Source organism: Aspergillus clavatus, genomic scaffold, assembly GCF_000002715.2.
Source record: "Aspergillus clavatus NRRL 1 1099423829804 genomic scaffold, whole genome shotgun sequence".
In the NCBI taxonomy this organism is placed as follows: domain Eukaryota; kingdom Fungi; phylum Ascomycota; class Eurotiomycetes; order Eurotiales; family Aspergillaceae; genus Aspergillus; species Aspergillus clavatus.
The window spans coordinates 515,541-537,765 of record NW_001517095.1 but is presented as its reverse complement, the minus strand read 5'-3'; the positions used below and the strand labels follow the sequence as shown (position 1 = coordinate 537,765).

Below are 22,225 nucleotides of genomic sequence, written 5' to 3'. Positions count from 1 at the left end.
CACCAGCATCGTCAACCAAGTCACACAACTGAGGTATGTAAACATCCCTTCGATCGGGCCGACCACCCCGACTCCGTTGATAACCTTCGATAGTTGTGCTTGTGCTGCTTATCTTCTATCTATCTCCCAAACACACTTTCCACCCAGCCTGCGCTATTCATGCCAACGTGGGTGCAATCATATATATATATCATATATATATAATATACTAACAAAACAAGCAGACTCGGTATAGCGATAGTCCATCATGTCCTCTACCACAGACACGAAAATCACCGCCAAAGACCTCCCGCGGATCCTGGAACATGACACCAAGGTCAAATTGGCAGGCGTCGATGTCGACGGCCAGCTGCGCGGCAAGCTAGTCTCCAAGAAAAAATTCCTGTCAATTGCAGAGGATGGATTCGGATTCTGCTCGGTTATTTTTGGTTGGGATATGCATGACCGCACCTACTTCAAGGAGCTCGCGATCAGTAACAAGGAGAACGGGTACCGGGATCTGGTCGCAATCCCCGACCTGAACAGCTTTCGTCGCATTCCCTGGGAGAATAATGTGCCTTTCTTCCTGGTGAGCTTTTTTGATCCGGAGACGCGCGAGCCTGTGTCGGCGTGTCCGCGCGGGCTGTTGAAGACAGCGCTCAGCAAAGCGGAGGCTGCGGGGTATCGCGCCATGGCGGGAGGTATGTCTGGATATGATACTTCGCTTTGAATTGCGACTTGAATTCTAACAATCATGGCTTTTTTTTTTGTGTACAGCGGAGTATGAATTCTACCAGTTTCGTGTACCGGGTGATTATCCTACCCCCGAGCGCAGTGCTTCCGCAACCGCGGTTTTCCTAAAAGAGAACCCGGCCGAGGCGTTGCCTCCATTGACCGAGGGGATGTTTGGATACAGTATTACGCGGCCGATCCATAATCAAGATTACTACTACGGGATCTTCGATGCATGCGAACAGTTCAACTGTGAGATCGAAGGGTGGCATACGGAAAGCGGGCCGGGGGTGTTTGAGGCCGTGAGGAGTTCACACAGAAATGCCGTTCGAGCATGGTGCTGACAGATCTTCTAGGCCTTACAGTTTGGCGAGGCGAAACAGATGGCAGACAAGGCTGGGCTGTTCAAGTAAGTTGCAACTGACGTTTCGTATCTATCAAGGTCTAGCGCGACCCTCTGACGTATGTGGCAGATATGTGGTCAAATCCATCGGCGCCAAACACGGCATCACTCCAGCATTCATGGCTAAGCCTCGTGAGGGCTTGCCTGGCAACAGCGGACACATGCACATCTCTCTGGTCACCGAAGATGGCAAGAATGCATTCCTCCGCCCTACGCCTGATCCCTCTCCGCCGTATCCCGATGTCGCCTACCTTTCCGATCTGGGAAGACACTTCCTGGCGGGTATCCTGACCGGTCTGCCGGACATCATGCCTCTGTTCGCGCCGACCATCAATTCCTACAAACGACTGGTGGAGAACTTCTGGGCCCCGGTCACAGTATCCTGGGGTCTGGAGCATCGGGCCGCTTCCATCCGGCTGATCACCCCGCCCACCGCCAGCGCAAAGGCAACTCGATTCGAGGTCCGCGTTCCGGGCGCGGATGCGAACCCACACTTTGTTCTCGCAGCTATGGTCGCATTGGGCTGGCGCGGGGTTGAGAAGAAGCTGGAGATCCCTGTGCCCCCGCTGTCGCGGGGAGAAGACATGGGTGGTGCCCGCGATCAGGGCGTGCAACTGGCCAAGTCGCTGAAGGAGGCCACGGCTACATTTATGCGCAAGGATAGTATCGCCCGCGAGGTGTTTGGGGATGAGTTTGTGGATCACTTTGGTGGCACTCGCGAGCACGAGGTGCGCTTGTGGGAGGAAGCAGTCACAGACTGGTTTGTGTCCCAATCTAACCCATGCACGAGGTGCACGTGCGATGCTAACTCGGATGATAGGGAGGTGAGACGGTACATCGAAACAGTTTAAGCATCAACAACTCCTCACAGTTCAACGGCGGCTTATATTTATGCAACTTCATTTGTTTTCAGCCTGTTTCGCGCAGTGCGTTATTAGGAATACCCTTTTCGTTCCATATTTCCGAGTTTAGTGTTGGGCGAGTTCGGAGCGAAGCCGTGAGGCATGAAGATAGAGACTCGTCCATTGGGATAGCTCATGCTACTAAGATGTGAGATGATTGCTCCTCGAAGCCATGGATCAGCTTGAAACTAGAGCCCGTCTGGTCCCGAGTGTAGAAGAGGAATCGGGATGGATCCGACCTGGAGTTTGGTCTCTCATCTCACAAACTCACAAGCTCAGGCATCACATGCCCGGTTGACAGTCAGTTTCACATGCTAGCTGCCGTCGACAGCAAACGGCGGTCCTTGAATCCCTGGTTCTTCACATAGCAGAAACAAGTTTTCATTTTTTCGTAGAGATCAATGATATTCAGTCTCTCCTTCCCATCTCATGGCAACGTAAACTGGTCGGGTCAATTCGGGCGCACGCAGTCTGAATCTGGGGATTTCTCCGCCCCCGATCTCGCCCTTCCCACAGCGGAAGTGAACAAATAGGTCTCTCGCTAACTGGCCGAGCTTGGCTTGGCATCTGCAGCGCAATCAGAGTTGCAAAACACTAAAAGTAGAAATCCAATCCCTTGACGTCGAACCGCGGCTGTCGATGTCCAGTGGAAGTTTTCGGGCCTGCGGGAGGACTCCCTCGGCTGATTGTGCGTTTGACCTTAGTTGAAGAAGTAGTAGCTTCGTAGTTAGTAGTTAGTAGAGGATCGAGCGTGATGACCTGGGCTGATACTAGGATCCACGAGACTTGTGTGCATATGTTTCTTCTGATCTATCGGTGTTTCCATTGAACTGGTGCATTTTCGCGTGTGATTCTATTCCTCGATCATATATAGTAATGGCGGGCAGAAAGCAGATTAGCAGCGTATCATCCCAGCCGATATCGATCTTCGGTGCGCGGCGGCCCCCGGATGAGGGGAACAAGCCGCGGGCGGTCGGCCGAAAAAACCGTTACGAATACGCGCTAGTGACGCTCCGGTAATTTATCTTTCCTCTTTGGGCTATAATGGGCAAATTTCCCGCGGATAAGTCAGGTGACCGCCCAACTTCCGCTCATCCAGCGCGGGTTGTCCTATCGGTTCAACTCGTTTCCCATCTCTTCTCCTTTCCAGGAGGGGCAAACCCATTCATTCCCCCCATAACTCTAACTTCCATGATCACTGGGAGTCTGAAAATACCTTACCGAATGGGTCTGCAAGCTTGTCCAACGCCATCTCGTGGTTGGTCACTGTTTCCAATGGGCCGCGGTTGTGTTCATCGTTCTGACGTCGACTCCGATGTTCCTCCCGAGCGGGTGTGTCCCTACCAGATGGGAGAGGGATCGCTTGCGATCCCAGGTTATATATCCTCTGGTCTAGACGGCTGTCGTTGTTTATTTCTTCTTTCCCTCCTTTCCTGAACGCTTTCCTGGGTGATTTTCTGATTCTCCCCATCTTTTATTCCAACAAATCCCCCCCTCCCCCGCGCATCAAAACTTATCGAGATAAGATAAGAGAACTGATAGCAACCATGAGCCAAATCGAGGTACAGCTCAAGGATGTCGCCATCCTGGGCGCCGTGAACAACGAGCACCGCAAGATCCTCACCAAGGAAGCCTGCGCTTTCCTCGCCATCCTCCACCGCACCTTCAACTCCACCCGCAAAGTCCTGCTCCAGCGCCGGATCGACCGCCAGGCCGAGATCGATAAGGGCCATCTGCCCGATTTCCTTCCCGAGACCAAGCACATTCGCGAGAATGACGCCTGGAAGGGTGCTCCTCCTGCCCCCGGTCTCGTTGACCGTCGCGTGGAGATCACTGGTCCCACGGACCGCAAGATGGTTGTGAACGCGTTGAATGCGGATGTCTGGACTTACATGGCTGATTTCGAGGGTGTGTATTTCTTTTTTTTCCCCCATTCTGCGCGGACCTGAATCTGCAAAGGGGGTCTTGTACTGATTGAGATAGATTCGAGCGCCCCCACCTGGGAGAACATGATCAACGGCCAGGTCAACCTGTACGATGCCATCCGCCGCCAGATCGACTTCAAGCAAGGAAACAAGGAGTACAAACTCCGCACCGACCGCAACCTCCCCACCCTGATTGCTCGTGCTCGCGGCTGGCATCTGGATGAGAAGCACTTCACCGTCGATGGCGAGCCCATCTCCGGCTCTCTGTTCGACTTTGGTCTCTACTTCTTCCACAACGCCAAGGAGCTCGTCGCCCGCGGCCACGGCCCTTACTTCTACCTGCCCAAGATGGAGTCTCACCTCGAGGCTAGACTCTGGAACGATGCCTTTAACCTCGCTCAGGACTACATTGGCATGCCCCGCGGCACCATCCGTGGTACCGTCCTGATTGAGACCATCACCGCCGCCTTCGAGATGGACGAGATCATCTACGAGCTGCGGGACCACAGCTCCGGTCTCAACTGCGGCCGTTGGGATTACATCTTCTCCTTCATCAAGAAGTTCCGCAAGCACCCCAACTTTGTCCTCCCCGATCGCTCCGATGTCACCATGACCGTTCCGTTCATGGATTCCTACGTCAAGCTCCTCATCAAGACCTGCCATCGCCGTGGTGTCCACGCTATGGTAAGACCCTAGTTTCTTGTTTTTTTTTTTTTTTATTTTTTATTTTTTATTTTTTATTTTTTTAAAAAAAACTATACTAACAGCAACAGGGTGGTATGGCTGCTCAGATCCCTATCAAGGACAACGCCGCGGCCAACGACAAGGCTATGGAGAACGTCCGTGCCGACAAGCTGCGTGAGGTCCGTGCCGGCCACGACGGTACCTGGGTCGCTCACCCCGCTCTCGCCTCCATTGCCTCCGACGTCTTCAACAAGTACATGCCCACCCCCAATCAGCTCTTCGTCCGCCGCGAGGACGTCAGCATCACCGCCAACGACCTGCTCAACACCAACGTGCCCGGCAAGATTACCGAGGACGGTATCCGCAAGAACCTGAACATCGGTCTCTCCTACATGGAGGGCTGGCTCCGTGGTGTCGGCTGCATCCCCATCAACTACCTGATGGTACGTCTGCCTTCGTTCCCTTTTCGTTTCCCCCCCAGACTAACAAGAAATAGGAGGACGCTGCTACCGCCGAGGTGTCCCGCTCCCAGCTCTGGCAGTGGGTCTACCACCAGGTCACCACCTCCGAGGGCAAGAAGATCGACAAGGCCTACGCCCTGCGTCTGCTGCAGGAGCAGGCCGACAGCCTCGCTGCCAAGGGCCCCAAGGGCAACAAGTTCCAGCTCGCGGCCCGCTACTTCGCCGGCCAGATCACCGGTGAGGCCTATGCGGATTTCCTGACCAGCCTGCTGTACAACGAGATCTCGACCCCCGGCACTGCGTCGAAACTGTGAGCGTGGCGGAGTGAGTTTGCATGATTGATGATTCCCCCTTGTACTGTACATTCGAGTTGCATTAGCATATCAATTCTTGGTTTTCTTCATTACAGACCGTAATGTTTTTTTTTGCTGTAGTATCAGTATTGCTTGCTCGAGTAGTAGTTCCGTCAATGTCTAGCAAAACAATACATTCACAATGATGAAAGAATACACACTCCACCAGAGATAAGTCAACAAAAAGCAACTGGACACAGCCAAAGCCTCATTCATAAAGAACCAACTCCCCTTGTCTTAGCCTGAATCCCATTATTCCCGACAAAGCTCATTATCCTCACAAAGACCCCGTTTCACTCTCCAACAAAAACAAAACGCCATTGTCCCACAATGACCATTAATATATTGCTCTTTCAACCTGTCTCATACGGCAAGACAATTCCTCTTTGTATACTCTCTCTTAGACAGGCTGAATGTCTTGGTTCTTGTGTCTTGTGCTCTCTGTGGGAGACGGTGTGTCTCATTTTGAAGGCATTGTGCTTGATGTCTTGAATGGCTTTGTGATGCTGGTAGAGGGTCTTGTTCTGGGGGTTGAGTGCCTGTATCTTGTCGGTTGCTTTTGGGATATAAAAGGGAGGTGGAAGGGGGGTAGAATGGTTCTTCTTCTTCATCATCATCATCATCATCATTCTCAATCTCCTGCTTCTACAATCCCAACATCACCACTACAAGAACAACTTCCCTTTTACGCTTCTACCACTATCTTCTAAAACCCTCATCAAATTCTACTTCACCACCAATCTCTACTCCGACACCTCTACCTCTCCCGTCTAGAAACCTCAAGAAGCCAACGCAATGGCATACAACGGAAACTTTGTCAACCCAATGACAACCACCGAGCTGGACGAGGACAGCTGTGTCCTGTACCAGACAGGATACCGGCCCAACCAAGAGGGCCAGCGGACCTGGTGGGTCTGGATCCCCCTCGTGGGGACCTTCGGCAGCGACTTCCAGCTGCTGGGCGCGATGATCGAGTCCATCGCGCGGGGGCACGCAAGCCTGGCCCCAAACTGGGACCGGACGTCTGCCGGAGGCGTCTGGTACGACTTTGACTGTGCGTCGGACATCCTTGACGAGAAGACTCTGTTCGGACTGGCTACTGACGATCTGCAGAACCGGTTGGAGAATGAGATGGCCAGCAGTGTTGGCCATGCGGGCCAGAAGCCGGCGATGGGATTCCGGTGAGGGAGGGAGTTCCTGGGGCTTCGTTGTCTGGTTTGGTATGTCCTCCGCTGTTTGAATTTGGAGAGAGAGGGTGTGTGCTGACAAGTTGCGCTTCCGTGTGTGCGTGTGTGTGATGGTTGATTCGGTACCTTGTCTGGTCAGGTATGTTTTCCCTTTTGGTTCGGCTTTTCGCGTTGGGTGAAGTTTCCTTGGGGCATTTGGAGTTGCATAGACAGGGATTTAATGGAGATTCGGTTCGACATGATCTGTTTTATTGTATTCTCACGGAGTAGAGACCTTTCGTAGCGTGCGGTTGTAGCTCCCTAGGGTTGTAGACAGACACGTTCAAGTATCCATCACCTCGACCAGGTCAGAAGGCCCTGATGCATATGTTGAAACATTTAGTAAAGGGTATACAGTCCATATGCTATCCATTCAAACTCGATTGCTGCAGGTCCCTGATCACCTCATTGGCATCCCGGCCCCCAGACCGAATGGTTCGCTTCATGTATCCCTTCCACTCAGTCGACGTCTCCGTCCCCACGAAATGCACGTTCTCATGGGGCTCTCGAAGTGCGCGCGCGCCGAATTCAGTGAGCAGGCCCGGTGGTGACACCGGGCAGGGCGCACCACCGAGGAACTCTGCTTTGGACCCCTCCATCTCAATGACAGACCGCCCCGTTCGAGGATCGCACAGTGAAGAGCCCAGTATTTGGACATTGCTCGATCGACATAACCGGGGTCGAGTGGTAGAGCGATCCCGGCGGAAGCTCCCTGGCCATAGACCGTGCGGACGAATGGGCACCTGGTTTCAGACAGTAGCAACGAAAGTTAGCTGGTGCCTTCTTTGACTCTCCACGACTGGGTGCCTAACCTACCGGCGTCGGAAGAAGAAGTCCGACAAGAGTAAAGCACATTATATCAGATGTACACGCAGCCATTTGACGCGTGATAGGCCCCCTTAGGGACAAAAGGGCCCCTACGCCGAGGGGTCTCTGGCACACCTGCTTCTCAACAGACAGCACTATGGGGGCTCCGTGCCAGAACAGCTCTCCTCAAGGCCTTGAGATTACCGCCACCAATCACTACCTAGAAGCAGGTGATGGCAATCTTCTGTCCGATCTATGCATCATTGCACCGTCTCACTCGATGGCGTCCTTGGACGCCGCTCTCCCGGCCACGGGCTCTGACCCGAGCCTCTAGCATCGTACTATCACATTAGGTTGCCGAGACTGGAGCCCATCTGTCCACTTTACCAGGGGCAGGCAGACAACCCGTTTTTGAATTTGCTATTCCCCTTGGCGATCGACGATGACCTGTTGATGCACTCCTTGCTGGCGTTGAGCGGTACTCATCTGAGCTTCTGGAACCCCACGCCGGATATTCCAGAGAGCTAGCTACCTATCGCCATTACGCAGTGGCAGTGAGGGTTCTTCCGACCACCATTGCTGATATGCAGTCCCTGGGCGTATTGAAGACACTAAGTGGAGGTAATCATCTCAGCCCCCTGGTTGTCCAGATTCAAACACTATCACTCCATTTGCTGTTGTTGAGAAGATGCTACTCCCCCCCCACTTGACCCGTTTCTGGGTAATCTGAGCAACAACGGCCTCCTCATGCGACGGTTTTGGTGCCATCTTCCGGAGGGAGCCACGAGCTATTTGAACTGCTTCCCGCGATTGCACCAGCTCTCTCATCCGACCGGATCACAGAGCAGCATCACTCCGCCTCAAGCAAGAGCTGGGAGCGATATCACCGGTTGCATGATCAGCTTCACTCATAGAAGCCCCCCCCCGCACAGTGGAATCATCGGACTCCGAGTGGCTATCTATCTATCTGTCTTCGAGGAATGAACCCTGCTGCCATCCACTATCGTTGGCGTCCTTGTACCGCCTCCCCGCCCACCGTGGTATGGTGGAGGGCTAGGTTTGCGTCTTTGATTCCCTGGCCTTGAGAGGAAATATAGGTGGTATAATCTCTATATATGATAGTGCCAGGGCAGGCGACTAGATGCGTACTTACCACAGCATCGAATAGGATACCCCTACTCTGTAGTACGCAATAACGCCCTTCAGATACACACCTACACACCCAGGCAAGACCTCAATCCGCGTCACTAATCTTTCTTAATCACCTTTAATTATAAACATACAACTCACAACCGGATGGCAATCGTCCCGCAATCCCACCACTATACACACCCCCCCACCCCCGCTATCTCCTCCTCCTCATCTCACTCCAACCACTCTCCCTCCATTCACATCATTCATCGTTTAGATATACTCCCAAGCAGCAGCGCCGGTAGAGTTGGTCGGCACAGCAAGGGCATCAAAGCCCAGACATCCCTGCGAGGCTGTCACGTTGGCAGCAGAACCATACACCTGCCAGTGGGTGGCGGTGCCATTGCTGCGGGGGCAAGCCAGGAAGCCCGAGGCGCCCTGGCCCGTGTACGAGAACTGGCCGAAGTGCGGGCCAGGAGTGTAGGTGAAGGGACCCATGGACGAGCCGGGGGGAATGTAGGCCGAGTGTGCCTGGGTGAAACGCAGGGCGCCGCGGGGATCGATGTAGATCCGCTGGCCGCCGGGGACGACGACATCCTGGGTTGAGTGTTAGTATGTGGATAGGTGGGAGGGAATGGGGAAGGGGAAGGAAGGCACAGGGACATACCAGTGCGGTCTCGCTGGCGAAACGGGTCGAGGTGCCAGGGGGGCAGGCGCCGAGCTCCTCGATGTTCTCCGGGCAGTAGGTGGAGGGCGACTCGCCGAGCCAGAAGCTACCATGGACAGCGTTCATAGGCAGCAGATGCACGGGGGAGCCAGAGCGAGCGGACATGATGGAGAATTTGCTGTTGGCGTTGGTGCTGCGGGCCGGGATGGAGGCGGCAGAGGCCAGAGGCAGGAGGGCCAGAAGGGCGGAGATCTTCATGGTGATTGGTTGTTTTTTTGATCGAGAGACTTAGAAGACTGATTCAATTGATGGGTTCTGCTGATGTTGTTGTAGGGAAGAAAGTCGAAGACGAGAGGCGATGGAGGTTATATAGGGCGCAGTTCAACTGGATACAACACGGACCAAGGTATCCAAAGATCAAGGTAAACCCAGTCTGATCAGCACAGATAAAACCGAGCATGAAACCATGGGACGATGGGAGAGTGAAGACACGAAGGGGAGAAAAAAAACTTCTCCGTCTCGAGTCTCAAACGCAGCTCCATCGGGGAATCTTCTCAGACAATCCAACTCCACTTCGCTCTGGCCGATCTGAAGTCGCGCAAATCCACCCTCTCCAGAGTCTTCCCCGAGATAAGAGGAGAGGTGATAAACTGACTTTGGCCGGCAGAGGTGCTGAAAGTCTGAAACAGATAGACGGTTGATCCCACTACCACGACCCAGCATCCTTGCCCACGCGGCTTGGTTAAAACACACAGTGATAAACACGAGACTGTTCCAGACGACAAAAATAGGCAGAACAGTCCCAGAGCAGGACTGATCACTGAAGAGTGCGGAACTGCGGACTTCAGAGTCGTGATCGACAGGACTCCACTCCGTGTCTCGGATCAAGCCCTTTTCTGGTCGTGGCGTGAATGGCTTCAGGGTGTACCAGACATTATTGGCGCAGGGTCCGATAGTGTCTCCTGATGCCCCATCAGAGACAATCCACAAGGTCAAGGAAGTAACTAGTTAACTAGTATTCTATCGATTTCGGTGCCGACTTCTGACCGTTCAGCTTGGCAGCGCCACTGATCCACTGGAAGAGTTGCGAGTCAGTAATCATTATTCCTATAGATAGGTAGTTATTCCCATCGCATGCTTTGTGTGTCTATTCCGCGTCATATCTCTGTTTCTACAAGAAGCAAACGGTTTGTAGATAGCTATTATAGATAGGGTTGAGGCTCGCGGTCGAATCTTCTCAGCCCAGCTCAGTACTTCGCCTGTAACGGCAGATCGCGCGAGCTTCGTCCCACCCAGATCTGGAAATCGCCGTCGGGCATCACCCAGTTCTGCTCGCGCACGCTCCAGTAACTCAGATCTTTGCGGCTGAGCGTCATCTGCACCTCGCGTCGCTCGCCGGGCTCCAGCTCGACCTTGGTGAAGTTGCGCAACACGCGTTCCGGGAAATCGATCTTCACCTTCTCCTGCTGCTTCCTCGTGACCTTCTCTCCGTCCTTGGATGGCGCGTCGGGATCTTCCACCTCCACCCAGTCGCCGTCCTCCGTCACGTCCGATGGAAACGAGACATACACCTGCACCACCTCCTGTCCCTTGCGGTCTCCGGTATTCTGCACCTGGACGGAGACGCTGGCCATTTCTTGGAACAGCGCCGGATTGCCGCCTGCACCACCTCCAGCGGGGGAGGGCCCTTGCGTCTGGTTATAATCCTTCGGATAGTAGGAGTAGTTGGCCGGGGCCGTCCCGTCCAAGCTCGGAAGGTAGGGGTAGATGTACTTGTACACAGGCTGGAAGCCAGGCGGGAAAAGCGCCAAGGCAGGATCCGGCAGAGTAGTATTGTACTCGGGCGGCGAAACCGCAGCCGCAGGTCGAGCAGCTGGCGACCGGGACTTCGACTGCAGCGACCGGACATGGAGATCTTTCAGTTTAAACGTGGTGTACGACAGGCCGAACCCGAACTCAAAGCGCGGGGTGATGTTATATTGGTCGAAGTGTCGGTAGTCAATGAACAGCGCATCCAGAAGGTCCACCTGCGGCACGGGCGCGTTGGGCTCATACAGGACCTGCGCTTCGGTCCCATACTCTTCCAGGCTCTTGCCAATGGTATACGGCAGACGTCCGCTCGCATCGACGTCTCCAAAGAGCACGTCCATCAGCGCGTTGCCGCTCTCCTGGCCGGGCAGATTCGCGAGAAGGACAGCATGCACGCCCGGGAGGTCGATCCACGACTCCATGACGACGGGACCGACCGCGTGTATCACGACCACCGTCTTCCCTTGCCCCTCACCACAGTGGCTCGCCACAGTACGGATCAGTGTATCACCTCCCTTCTGCAGGAAGAGGTCGTTGCGGTCGCCGTGGATACCGCCCGCGGAGATGAATCCTTCCCCTGAATCTGCGTTCGCAAAGACGAGGCAGAGATCTTTATCCGCGACGTCTGCGGGCATGACGGCATTGCGCAAAAACGCAGTCATCTCCACCTCCGTCTTCCATGCGGTCTCCAGAGCCTCGAGCGGACTGACGAGGTACGGGAAGTCCACGGTCCCACTACCCCAGCCGGTAGCAAGGGTCCCCTGGTTACAACCCCGATCAGGGCACGCGTTGGGCCCCTGAGCTGGACCAGCATCGTCACCGTAGATCCCAACACGCATGACCCCAGAAGGACCCGATGCGTTACGCGACAGGGGCAGCGTGTGGTCCACATTTTTCAGCAGGACAGTGCCCTCAGCTGCAACCTTTCTAGCAATGATACTATGTGCCTCCGGCCCTGTACCTTGAGCATCTATGTACTGGTTGACAACGGCATACAACCCATCGTTGCTTCCAGCGTGCAGCCAACCAACATCACCGCCGGTCCAGGACGAGAAATTCGGGCCACCATTGCCTTCCGGAGGCGGTCGTTCCCATTCGTCCTGCTCAAATTGGTACCATGCAGCCACAATCCGGGTGACCATGTCGTTCAGTCGCTCCATGGGGATCGATGTATTGAGGACGGCTCTGGTTAACTCCCTGCCCCAAAGCGACTTACCGTCCGTCCAATGCAGACCATCTCCAGGCATGCTCATGTCAAGACCGCCCAGGGCGCTGTTGATGCCAGATCGCTGGGCCAGCCAGTCCGACTGCACAAAACCCTGGAAGCCTAATTCATCCTTGAGAATGCCATTCAAAAGTTTACTGTTCTCGCAGGCGTGGCTGTTATTGACCATTTGGTAAGAGCACATGACACTGGCCACATCCGCTCGAATGCTCTCGGCAAACGGCCATGCGAATACCTCGTGGAGTGCACGGTCGCCGACATTCGAGGACAGTGCGGTCGAAATCCCCCACTCGAAAGGTTGCCGGAAGTGCTCCTGCTCGTTCATCAGGAAATGCTTCGCCGTCGCCATCACCCCGTTGCTCTGGATGCCACGGATGGTTTCCGCCGCCGCAACGCCCTGAAGCACGGGGTCGGAGCCGAAACCTTCCCAATTACGGCCACCAGCGGGCATCATCCCAATGGGGCCGATCGACGGGCCCAGCAGGACATTGACTCCCTTCAACCTAGCTTCCCGTCCCATGGCGATGCCCCGCTCGCGCATAAGTGTTCTGTTCCAGGTAGACCCCGTGGTAATACCCGCCGGAAAGGCGGTCACATGGTCCGCATATCGAAGTCCTTGAGGGCCATCCTGTAAGCACAGCGAGGGGAATTTGACAAGCTCGGCGGGACCTAGAACAATCAGCCATTATCAAATGCAATTCATGGCACGACGCGCATACCAGTATTCCCAACACACATCCCCATTTGCCAGCCCGTCCCCGTGGTAATATTGACCTTCTCAATCAGAGTCATATTCCGCACCAGACTCTGCGCTTTCCTGTAGCTTTCCTCCCAGTGCTTGAGCGTCCCACCCTTCGGTGACGGAAACCACGAATCGGACGGCAACATCGGCTAAAACAAGAGTCAGCACCGTCACTTCTAGCCCCCACCCCCCATTCAAACCCAAACGCGCCAAAGACATTTAAACTCACCCACACCTTCGGCCCCTGCCTCTGCGCCGCCGTAAATCTCAAAAATCCCCAAACCAGCAGGGCCAGCGCAACGATGACAACGACCAGCGTCCGCCGCCAGATGCGCGCGTACTTCACCGGCGTCCACACCTTGGCCTTTAGTCGCTCCCGTCGGCGCCTCTGCTCCTGCTTCTGCACCTTGCGGCGCAGCGCCGCGTCGTCGTCCGAGTCGAAGTCGTCCGAGTCGTCGGCGAAGTCATACTGCTTCGAGAGCGAGAGGAGCTCCTGCTCGGCCTCGGTGATGCTATCGAGGTAGGTCTCGACGTCGTCGCCCTCGTCGCGGATGACGGGGATGTATGCGGTGGAGTAATTGTGGCCGCCGTTGGTGCTGCTGCTGCGTGCGAGGGGCCGGAGCTTGTAGTCATTCCGGCTTTGGTTCTCGAGGTCGGGGTCGAGATCGAAGGAGGAGGATGCGGATGCGGAGCGGGGGGAGGCGATTTCCTCGGGAATGGAGTCGTGGAGGGGTGTGTAGCGCTGTTTGCCTTTTGACGTGGTGGAGCTGTTGTTGTTTTTGTTGTCGTGCTTGAGGTGGTCCCTGAAGCTCCCGGGGTTGGAATCTGGGGGAGGCATGGTGCCTTGGTTCAGGTGAGGGTTGGCATTGATTAGATATTCGGGGCAGTCTGAATAGAGGTAAGGAGGAAAGGAATGACTAGATTAAGATAAAGAGAGTACGGAGGGCGTCGAAAGAAGCAGGAGTTTCGTTTCAGGAGAAAGAAAAGGAGTTGATCAGTTCAGATCGGAATGATTTCATGTTGAACATTGGAGTCCTGAAATCTGAGGCCGACGCGGTGGAGAGTTGCAGCGGGCCAATCAGAAGCCGTGATTGGCAGTGCACACAGTCAATTCCGGGGGTGGACAGACTCTACAGTCTACAGCACTACGCTTGGAGGCATGAATATGATGGCTGCGATGGCGGGCAGAAAGACCCCTAGGATCAATAGAACCCCTGCTAGTGTTGTGCTTGTTTCAGCAGAAGCAGATGGCTCACAGGTTATCTAGTGGTCATCTACACGATCCTGGCTCGAAAATGACAGGACAGGACACCGAAGAGTAGGTACCGAGTATGCCGCATTCTTCGAACCGGCATCTAGGTTTCTTGAGGGGCGTGCGGGTAGTAGTCTAGACACCGGTGACCGTAATACTTGTTCTTCAGGAGCAATGAAACACACTGAACCGTAGTGGGAGCAATTCACCCGAGATACACGTTTGGTCACGCGTCACATATGGTCCCAGCAGATGAGCAAAACACACACACACACACACACACCACGATGTCTTCATTGGCACGGAGGATCATCCTCCGTGGACAATATAGGAGCATACTCTTCAATCGCAGGCTGTCGCGTGGTCTGACCACGGAACTCGTGTCGACCACGAAGAAACCAATCCCCTGCAATGACTATCCCGACCACAGCATACACCACACATACATAGTTCATATCTAAATCTCAATTAGTTATTTAGCTTAGAAAGCGAAAAGGGATACATACTCTCTGCAGTCACCGGATACTCTGCCGGAAAGGAATATACTACCAGGCAGAACGCCGTCCAGAGCAACACTCCATAGTTGCACATCTGGCCGACCCGCCCTAGCCAGAATGGTCCATGCTCAATGCTCTCCCGGCCCCGGTGGAGAAGACACACGATTGGGACCACGTACGAGGCGTACAGAAGCACGATGCACGCGGTAACCATGCTATTGAATGCAGTTGACGAACCCAAATACAGCAGTCCCAGCAGCGCCACGACGGCGCAGCTCGCGCCGTGCGCGTGCAAGGGCACGTCCAGGCGGGGATGTACCCGAGCGAAAATAGTAGACAACGGAAGGCCGTGGTCGCGCGCGAATGACCAGCACAGTCGTGATTGCCAGGTGTGGCAGGCGATCAGGCAGCCGAGTCCGGTGATCAGGACCAGGGACTCGAGGACGATAGCGCCGAGCCTGCTTTGAAGGGCCTGGTAGTACAGCGCCAAGATAGGGACGCGGGTAGGGGTGTTCAGGATCTCATTGAGGCTGCTGACGCTGAAGAACATGGAGATGCAGTAGGTCCAGGACGTCAGGAATCCAATCAGCACCGTGCACAGGATGGCGATGGGGATGCTTCGTTCGGGGTGGATGACTTCCTCCGCAAGGTGGGTCGCCGAGTCCAGGCAGGCGAAGATCCAGTTGGGATTGATCAGGCCGACCAGGAACGCGAGCTCGTCCGAGAGCCATCCGGTCGAGTTGACAAAGTGCCCGAAGACGAAACGCGCCGGTGCGTGCGTCGGCACCGCTGTGGGCACGGTGATGAGGATCACGGCGAACGAGACCAGAGAGACGTACAGGGTCGTCGTGGCGACCGCCGGCAGCACCTTGCCCACGCAGTTGAAGCAGAACGCAAAGAGATTGATTGCTTCGTACGCGACCACCGCATGCCACGGCTGGATCACAAACTCCGGGTGCGAGAGCTGCCACATTCCCACGCACGCGGTGGCCAGGCTCAGCGCTACGCTGGCGCAGGTGAAGATGGCCCCAGACCATGCCAGCCAGCCTGTCAGGTACGCAGCGAAGCTTGCGTACCTCCGCGGAGCCAGCTCGCCGGCCCAGAAGTACTGTCCACCACTGTTTGGCATGGCCGAGGCCAACTCCGACAGTGAGACGCCAACGCATGTCGAAATCACGGCGATCCACGGGATACCATAGATAGTCAACGCCGTCCCGCCGGACTTGATACCCGTGATGAGAGAGGCGGATACACCGAACCACGAGTTCGCCAGGGAGAACGCAACGCCTAACAACGAGAGCACGGAGAAGTTGCGCGCCATGTTCTGGCTGTAGCCCATCTCAGCCAGCCTCCGTGCATCGTTGTTATCACTATCGATGATTGCAGGCGCGAGAGTCACCTGGTTTGCTTTAGATTTTGGCATTTTCAAGTTTGAGATGGGTTCTCTTGCGAGTGTCATGCTAGTAATTGAATTGCGGTCCATCCCATTTGGCCTAGGTTAGTCACCAGGGGTCATTGTGCACAGCAGTAAGAGATATTGAAAACAACAAGGCACCATCAGCATGGGGTCTTTGCTTAGCGGAAATTCTTAAGATGAGATGGAAGCATAAGGCAGAGTCCAGTATCTGCTGGGCATAAAGAGTGATTCTGGAAGCAAGTGAGATGTGAAGTCCTCGTACTCTGTAAGATGGAAGACAGTCTCCTGCCTAAGGCCACCATCTGGCGCTCGCCAACTGGTTTCTTCCGCCAATTCAACTCCTGGAAGAGACCTCTCAGCCATCTGAACTTGCTGGACTGCACTCTCAGAAGCAACATACACAATGCGATTTCAAACCATTATACTCTGTACTCCATTGAGATCTTGGATATATTCCGAGGAGACTCCCAGCATTCCTAACTCCACCCTGGGGTGCTATGCTACGGAAGATCCAGTGATCGATGCGATGCGGAGAAGCTGCATGAACCGAGGATGCACTGAGAGCCCGTCGGCAAAACAGCAGGCTTGTTTTTTTATATTGAATTGGGTGCAGCTCCCACGGCTAGTTTCTACTCTGCTCATGGATCTTGCTTGATACTATCGATATTGGCCCTGTAAGACCTACTCTACTATCAAGATGAGTTTCGGTAAGTCTGATCCGCATCTCCACAGCTGTAGATGTTCCAGAGTAGTAATAAACTAACTCGCGCCAGGCGTCGCAGCAGCAGCCGCAGCCGGTGGAGTTACACTGGCAGCTTACTTGAATGCCAAATTCCACATAGCCAAGGATATCTCGTCTTTGCGCCTCGCGCGGAAGAGCATTCGGTCCTACGAACATGCCGGTACGTGCCTCGCACCCTGCCAACACAGCAAGACTGACCGACAAAAACAGCCGCTCAGGGCCGCGGCAATGTTTGGTTTATCTTTCTGCAGACAGTAAAGAAGTACCCGGATATGGTCTGCCTGTGGACCCGGGAGAAAGTCTATACCTATCGTGACGTGCAGAATCTCGCCTGTCAGTACGCGCATTTCTTCCTCGCCAAGGGGGTGAAGAAGGGTGATCTGGTAGCGTTTTACCTTCAGAATCGGGCCGAGTTTGTTTGTGCGTGGCTCGGTCTTTGGAGCATAGGATGTGCGCCCGCGGCGATCAACTACAATCTCGCTGGAGACGCCTTGGTGCATTGTCTCAAGATCGGCGGCGCCAAGCTGGTCCTGGTCGACGACGATGAGGACTGTCGCGCACGAATTGAGGAGTGCAAGGGGTCTCTTGAAGGACAACTGGGGATGGAACTCATGTATCTAGGGCCGACACTGACATCGCTCCTGTCAACGTTCCCGACCACGAGGCCAGCCAAGGATCTCGCCCTGGACATGTCAGGCGAATATCCCAGCATTCTGCTATACACGTCCGGCACCACCGGCATGCCAAAAGGATGCGCCTTTACCATGTCGCGACTCTACAGCACCCTCTATGTCCGCCGTGGCGCGATGGAAGACACCGAAGGCCCCGGTGGCGATATCTGGTACAGCTGCATGCCGCTGTACCACGGCACCTCCGCGATTGCGATGATGATATGCCTCACGACAGGCGTGGCCATTGCACTCGGGAAAAAGTTCAGCGTGCGCCAGTTCTGGCGCGACATCCGCGACTCCAGAGCCACGACATTCGTCTACGTCGGCGAAGTCGCGCGCTACCTGCTCGCGGCACCGCCCTCCGCCGACGACCGCAACCACAACGTCCGCTGTATGTACGGCAACGGGCTACGGCCGGATATCTGGGAGAGATTCCGCGAGCGGTTCGGGGTCTCCAACGTGGGCGAGTTCTTCAATAGCACCGAGGGAATCTTCGGGCTGTTCAACTACAACAAGGGCCCGTTCACGGCGGGGAGCGTCGGCCACCACGGCCTGGTCATGCGCGCGGTCATGCACAACACCTTCGTGCCAGTGGCCATCGATCCCGACACAGGCGATGTGCTGCGCGATCCGCAGACGGGACTCGCGGTCCGCGCGCCGTACGACAAGGGCGGCGAGATCCTCGTCAGCGTGCCCACCGAGCAGGCCTTCCAGGGCTACTGGCGCAACGCGGACGCCACCTCCAAGAAATTCCTGCGCGACGTCTTCAAAAAGGGTGATCTGTGGTACCGCTCCGGCGACGCACTGCATCGCCAGACCGACGGCCGGTGGTACTTCCTCGACCGGCTGGGCGATACCTTCCGCTGGAAATCAGAAAACGTGTAAGTCTCAACTGCCCTGCAAAAAAAAAAAAAAAAAAAAAAAAAACCCTCCTCGCCAGAGCATCCCCAGGCTAACCAGGCGCGGGCGTTCTCCAGCGCAACCGCCGAAGTCGCCGAGGTCATCGGCCAGTATCCCGGCGTGCAAGAGGCCAACGTCTACGGCGTGCTGATCCCCCACCATGAAGGCCGCGCCGGCTGCGCCGCGCTGCAGCTCACGCCCGAGGCCAAGGGCGCGCTCGACTTCCGCGGGCTCGCGGCGTTCGCGCGTGCGCGGCTGCCCAAGTATGCGGTCCCTGTGTTCCTGCGCATCGTGGACACGTCGACGCACATCCACAACCACAAGCAGGACAAGGTGCCGCTGCGCGAAGAGGGCGTGGATCCGGACAAGATCGGGACGAAGGTGGTGGAGGGGCGAGAGAATCGGTTCTACTGGCTTCCGCCGGGGATGGAGGAGTATGTCGAGTTTGGCCAGGAGGAATGGGAGGAGTTGAGTGCCGGGAGGGCGCGTCTGTGATGGCTGGGATGGGGCTTATTCTTGGATCGATTGTAGCGAATGTAGACGGAGAGGCTGTTGCCGTGTAATGCAGGTCATTGGGAGTGCCATGAATCGAGCATATCCACGCAGCCCGCGCGTACGGAGAGGTTGCAGCCTATCGAGGTCACCTTCTCTGCGGTTACAAGTGTGGGTTCGGAGGAGTGGGCTGTGACTTCGGATGGGCGTTCTCGTTTGTGTTGCATAGATGATACCAGCGAGAGGCGTAGGTTAGCGCAACAGTCAGTAAAGTCATACGTAGTAATACACATCGTCAGACTACAGTATCAGTTACAAGCCAAGCACGTCAAGTCTAATAAATTCTATCTGATCCCTAGTACACACGACATAGCGGCACTTCGTACTCAATACAGCAAAGAGACAAAAAAGCAATGGCAGAGAATATCGGACAAGGTCACGCAATACAGGCCGCTCAAATCAGTTCGTCTCGGTCATAGTCTTGAAATTTTCTTTTTTCTTTTTTCTTTTTTTGTTTTCTTTGTTGAGTCTGGTGCTTATTTCTTCAGACCCAGCAGGTTGATGCTCTTGGGGCGCTCGATGGGCAGACCCAGAGCGCGGTCCCAGATGAGCTGCGCCAGGGGGCCGAGAGCACGGCTGACACCGAAGGTGACGGTGTAGTACAAGGGTTGCTGGAAGCCATAGTGGTAGAACAGAACACCAGAGGCAGCGTCGACGTTGGGGTGAGGGTTCTTCGTCTATAGCCATATTAGTACGGGGATCATGTGTCATTGAAGAAAGGAGAAGGGGTACCTTTCCGTGCTCAGTCAGCACGCCAGGTGCAATCTCCGAGTTCTTCTTGACCAGCTGGAAGACCGGGTTGGCCTGGACGTCAGGGCGGGTGGCAGCAAAGTCCATAAGGGCCTGGAAGCGCGGGTCGGGCTTGCGCAGGACGCCGTGGCCGTAGCCAGGCACCACTCGGCCGGACTTGAGCGTATCCCAGAGGTAGGTACGGACTTCCTCATCCGTGAATTTGGTGCCGATCTTGTCCTGCATGGCCAGGATCCAGCGCAGCACCTCCTGGGCGGCGAGGCCGTGCAGCGGGCCAGCGAGACCCAGCAAGCCGGCGCTGTAGCTGAGGAACGGGTCACTGAGGGCGCTGCCGACCAGGTGAGTAGCGTGCGCGGAGACGTTGCCGCCCTCGTGGTCGCCGTGCAGGGCGAGATAGAGACGCAGCAGGTCGTGGAAGTCCTGGTGCTCCTGGCCACCCTTGCCCAGAAGGACGGCAAAGTTGTGCGACCAATCCTGGGTGGCGTCCAGGGCCTGGGTGCCGACGACGTCGATCTCGTCGGGGCGGAAGACCAGCGCGGCGACACGGGGGATCTTGGCCAGCAGCGAGATGCTGTCGTCAAAGGTCGGCTCCCAGTAGTCGGCCTTGTTGAGGCCCTTCTCATACGCCTTCGCGAACTTGGACTCGGTGTTGAGGGCGGCCACGGCAATGGACAGCTGGGTCATGGGGTGCATGGAGCGGGGGAACGACTTGATCAGGTCCAGGATGTGCTGGGGCAGATGGGACTGCTCAGCCAGCTCCCGCGAGAAGGCACGCACCTGGGCGGTCGACGGCACCTGGCCCGTCAATAGTAGCCAGAACATGGCCTCAGGCAGCATCTCGGTGCCGGAGGTGCCCTTGGGCAGCTCCTTCTGGCAATCCTTGATGGTCTTACCGTGGAAGCGGATGCCCTCTTCCGGGTCCAGCACCGAGCCCTCCCAGACCATGGACTTGAGACCACGCATGCCACCAATGACACTGGCCACCTTGAGCTCGCCAATAACCTCATCCCCACGCTCCTTGACCTGCTTGAACAATTCCCGTTTGGCGGGGATGACCGCCTTGAGGGCCGTCTTGAGATCGGGTTCGGTCGTCGAGTATCTGCGGGCATTGTTCAGAGTCAATGAGCGAGCAGCCTACATCGATACAGGAAGCATTAGTTCATTTCTTTTTGTTTTGTTTTTTTCCTTTTTTTTTTCTTTCTTTCTTTGAATATGAGATGAGGTGAGATGAGATAAATAGACAAGTGTCTGGCCGCATTCAGATGGATTTTTTGCTCACCTGAGCCAGCTTGGAAGCATGGCGTGTTGATCTCATTGCCAAAACCATTGTGTATGCGGGGGAGATTCTAGTGAAAGATAATATGCTTGAGAGGAAGTTGGACAGCGGGTTTTTCACACAGTGAGGATAAATAGAGGAGCAGAAGAGAGGGAGACAGGGACACCGGGAGAAATCAGTAACAGGACGTGTTGATCGTGAACACTACTGATCACGTCGTTCCGGTTGACCGCGGAGGGGAAGACAAGGGGTGAAGGCAACTAGTTGATCTTGATACCGTAGTCAGTCCGTCACACTGGCTAACTCACTCCTGGTCCCTGTCCACTCTGGCTCTCAGACGGTCAACCAAAACGACCGAGGCAAAACAGAGCGGCTGCATGCGGAGTTGGCGGTCGGCGGGATCAGCAGGCGCTGAGAGACACCGATAGTCGGTGAAAAGGATGGTTTGAGTTGGATTTGAGTTGAGTAGGGTGATCCAGAAAGATGAGATAGAGGGTCAATCTACTCTTTTGTCAAAGTCTTCTGAATGGAATGATTGTTTGTGGTCTTTGGACAAACAACGACAGTCGGCTATCCCAGGAGGGGCAACCGGGTATTCGTGGTTACTGCTTAGTTATAGACTTATGAGTTATAGACTTATAGTTAGTACTCCGTAGTCTGGGGTAAGCATCCACTGTTGGAGAGTGGGCGAGTCAACACACCAGAGGAGATTGCACTGCTGAGATATTCTACTATATACAGCTGTAGATATAATACTATATTCTTTACATGTCTTCTTCTATTATTATTAGATCTATTCTTATTACCTCCTGTCATGTTAAGTGTATTAATGTATACAGTATACACTATACAGTGGAGAGGCTGATGGGGCACTGCCAAGCCTTGCGGACCGGGGTAAATGGTGCCTGAGGCAGGATTTAGGATGACTGAGGCAGAAATAACGCCACAGACTGTGTCAGCCACAGTCTATGGCTGGTGTACTGTGGCTGGTTTACGGTGGCTGTTGGTTTATCAGCCACATCAGCCACCCGATAACGCTCATCCAATCACTGCTCCTCCAGTTCAGGCGGTGAATTCTCATTGGCTCCCCCTAGGTCCTCTTCGCCTCAGGCAGAGATTCCA

At 55.1% G+C, this 22,225-nt stretch overlaps 9 protein-coding genes across 9 annotated transcripts, besides 11 other annotated features; 4 read left to right on the top strand and 5 right to left on the bottom strand.

Annotated features, from left to right (window-relative positions):
- Nucleotides 1-177: 177 nt before the first annotated feature.
- Nucleotides 178-203: a microsatellite.
- Nucleotides 204-247: 44 nt separating this feature from the next.
- Nucleotides 248-1,965, top strand: ACLA_097030 (glutamine synthetase family protein; the record flags this gene model as incomplete). The annotated part of the gene is made up of 5 exons (XM_001270193.1): nucleotides 248-680; nucleotides 757-1,013; nucleotides 1,068-1,120; nucleotides 1,185-1,874; nucleotides 1,935-1,965. 5 exons carry the CDS (start codon nucleotides 248-250, stop codon nucleotides 1,963-1,965), a joined length of 1,464 nt encoding a protein of 487 aa, XP_001270194.1.
- Nucleotides 1,966-3,563: 1,598 nt separating this feature from the next.
- Nucleotides 3,564-5,400, top strand: ACLA_097020 (malate synthase; the record flags this gene model as incomplete). The annotated part of the gene is made up of 4 exons (XM_001270192.1): nucleotides 3,564-3,924; nucleotides 4,000-4,625; nucleotides 4,715-5,068; nucleotides 5,122-5,400. 4 exons carry the CDS (start codon nucleotides 3,564-3,566, stop codon nucleotides 5,398-5,400), a joined length of 1,620 nt encoding a protein of 539 aa, XP_001270193.1.
- Nucleotides 4,638-4,688: a microsatellite.
- Nucleotides 4,646-4,688: a microsatellite.
- Nucleotides 4,649-4,687: a microsatellite.
- Nucleotides 5,401-5,769: 369 nt separating the features above from the next.
- Nucleotides 5,770-6,624, top strand: ACLA_097010 (uncharacterized protein; the record flags this gene model as incomplete). Its single annotated transcript, XM_001270191.1, has 2 exons — nucleotides 5,770-5,892; nucleotides 6,214-6,624. The coding sequence occupies 2 exons, from the start codon at nucleotides 5,770-5,772 to the stop codon at nucleotides 6,622-6,624; spliced, it is 534 nt and encodes a 177-aa protein (XP_001270192.1).
- Nucleotides 6,047-6,068: a microsatellite.
- Nucleotides 6,625-7,030: 406 nt separating the features above from the next.
- On the bottom strand, nucleotides 7,031-7,520 carry ACLA_097000 (uncharacterized protein; the record flags this gene model as incomplete). The annotated part of the gene is made up of 2 exons (XM_001270190.1): nucleotides 7,031-7,408; nucleotides 7,482-7,520. 2 exons carry the CDS (start codon nucleotides 7,518-7,520, stop codon nucleotides 7,031-7,033), a joined length of 417 nt encoding a protein of 138 aa, XP_001270191.1.
- A 1,356-nt stretch (nucleotides 7,521-8,876) lies between these two features.
- Nucleotides 8,877-9,528, bottom strand: ACLA_096990 (putative IgE-binding protein; the record flags this gene model as incomplete). The annotated part of the gene is made up of 2 exons (XM_001270189.1): nucleotides 8,877-9,200; nucleotides 9,271-9,528. The coding sequence occupies 2 exons, from the start codon at nucleotides 9,526-9,528 to the stop codon at nucleotides 8,877-8,879; spliced, it is 582 nt and encodes a 193-aa protein (XP_001270190.1).
- Nucleotides 9,529-10,517: 989 nt separating this feature from the next.
- Nucleotides 10,518-13,884, bottom strand: ACLA_096980 (beta-glucosidase; the record flags this gene model as incomplete). Its single annotated transcript, XM_001270188.1, has 4 exons — nucleotides 10,518-10,733; nucleotides 10,818-12,973; nucleotides 13,024-13,195; nucleotides 13,276-13,884. 4 exons carry the CDS (start codon nucleotides 13,882-13,884, stop codon nucleotides 10,518-10,520), a joined length of 3,153 nt encoding a protein of 1,050 aa, XP_001270189.1.
- Nucleotides 13,885-14,559: 675 nt separating this feature from the next.
- Nucleotides 14,560-14,581: a microsatellite.
- A 10-nt stretch (nucleotides 14,582-14,591) lies between these two features.
- Nucleotides 14,592-16,218, bottom strand: ACLA_096970 (putative choline transport protein Ctr; the record flags this gene model as incomplete). The annotated part of the gene is made up of 2 exons (XM_001270187.1): nucleotides 14,592-14,755; nucleotides 14,805-16,218. The coding sequence occupies 2 exons, from the start codon at nucleotides 16,216-16,218 to the stop codon at nucleotides 14,592-14,594; spliced, it is 1,578 nt and encodes a 525-aa protein (XP_001270188.1).
- A 691-nt stretch (nucleotides 16,219-16,909) lies between these two features.
- On the top strand, nucleotides 16,910-19,020 carry ACLA_096960 (putative very-long-chain acyl-CoA synthetase family protein (CefD1); the record flags this gene model as incomplete). Its single annotated transcript, XM_001270186.1, has 4 exons — nucleotides 16,910-16,919; nucleotides 16,986-17,114; nucleotides 17,165-18,506; nucleotides 18,603-19,020. The coding sequence occupies 4 exons, from the start codon at nucleotides 16,910-16,912 to the stop codon at nucleotides 19,018-19,020; spliced, it is 1,899 nt and encodes a 632-aa protein (XP_001270187.1).
- Nucleotides 18,527-18,552: a microsatellite.
- Nucleotides 18,528-18,552: a microsatellite.
- Nucleotides 19,021-19,505: 485 nt separating the features above from the next.
- Nucleotides 19,506-19,539: a microsatellite.
- A 14-nt stretch (nucleotides 19,540-19,553) lies between these two features.
- On the bottom strand, nucleotides 19,554-21,154 carry mcsA (putative citrate synthase Cit1; the record flags this gene model as incomplete). Its single annotated transcript, XM_001270185.1, has 3 exons — nucleotides 19,554-19,754; nucleotides 19,810-20,961; nucleotides 21,107-21,154. 3 exons carry the CDS (start codon nucleotides 21,152-21,154, stop codon nucleotides 19,554-19,556), a joined length of 1,401 nt encoding a protein of 466 aa, XP_001270186.1.
- A 560-nt stretch (nucleotides 21,155-21,714) lies between these two features.
- Nucleotides 21,715-21,748: a microsatellite.
- A 325-nt stretch (nucleotides 21,749-22,073) lies between these two features.
- Nucleotides 22,074-22,106: a microsatellite.
- Between the last annotated feature and the right edge of the window lie 119 nt (nucleotides 22,107-22,225).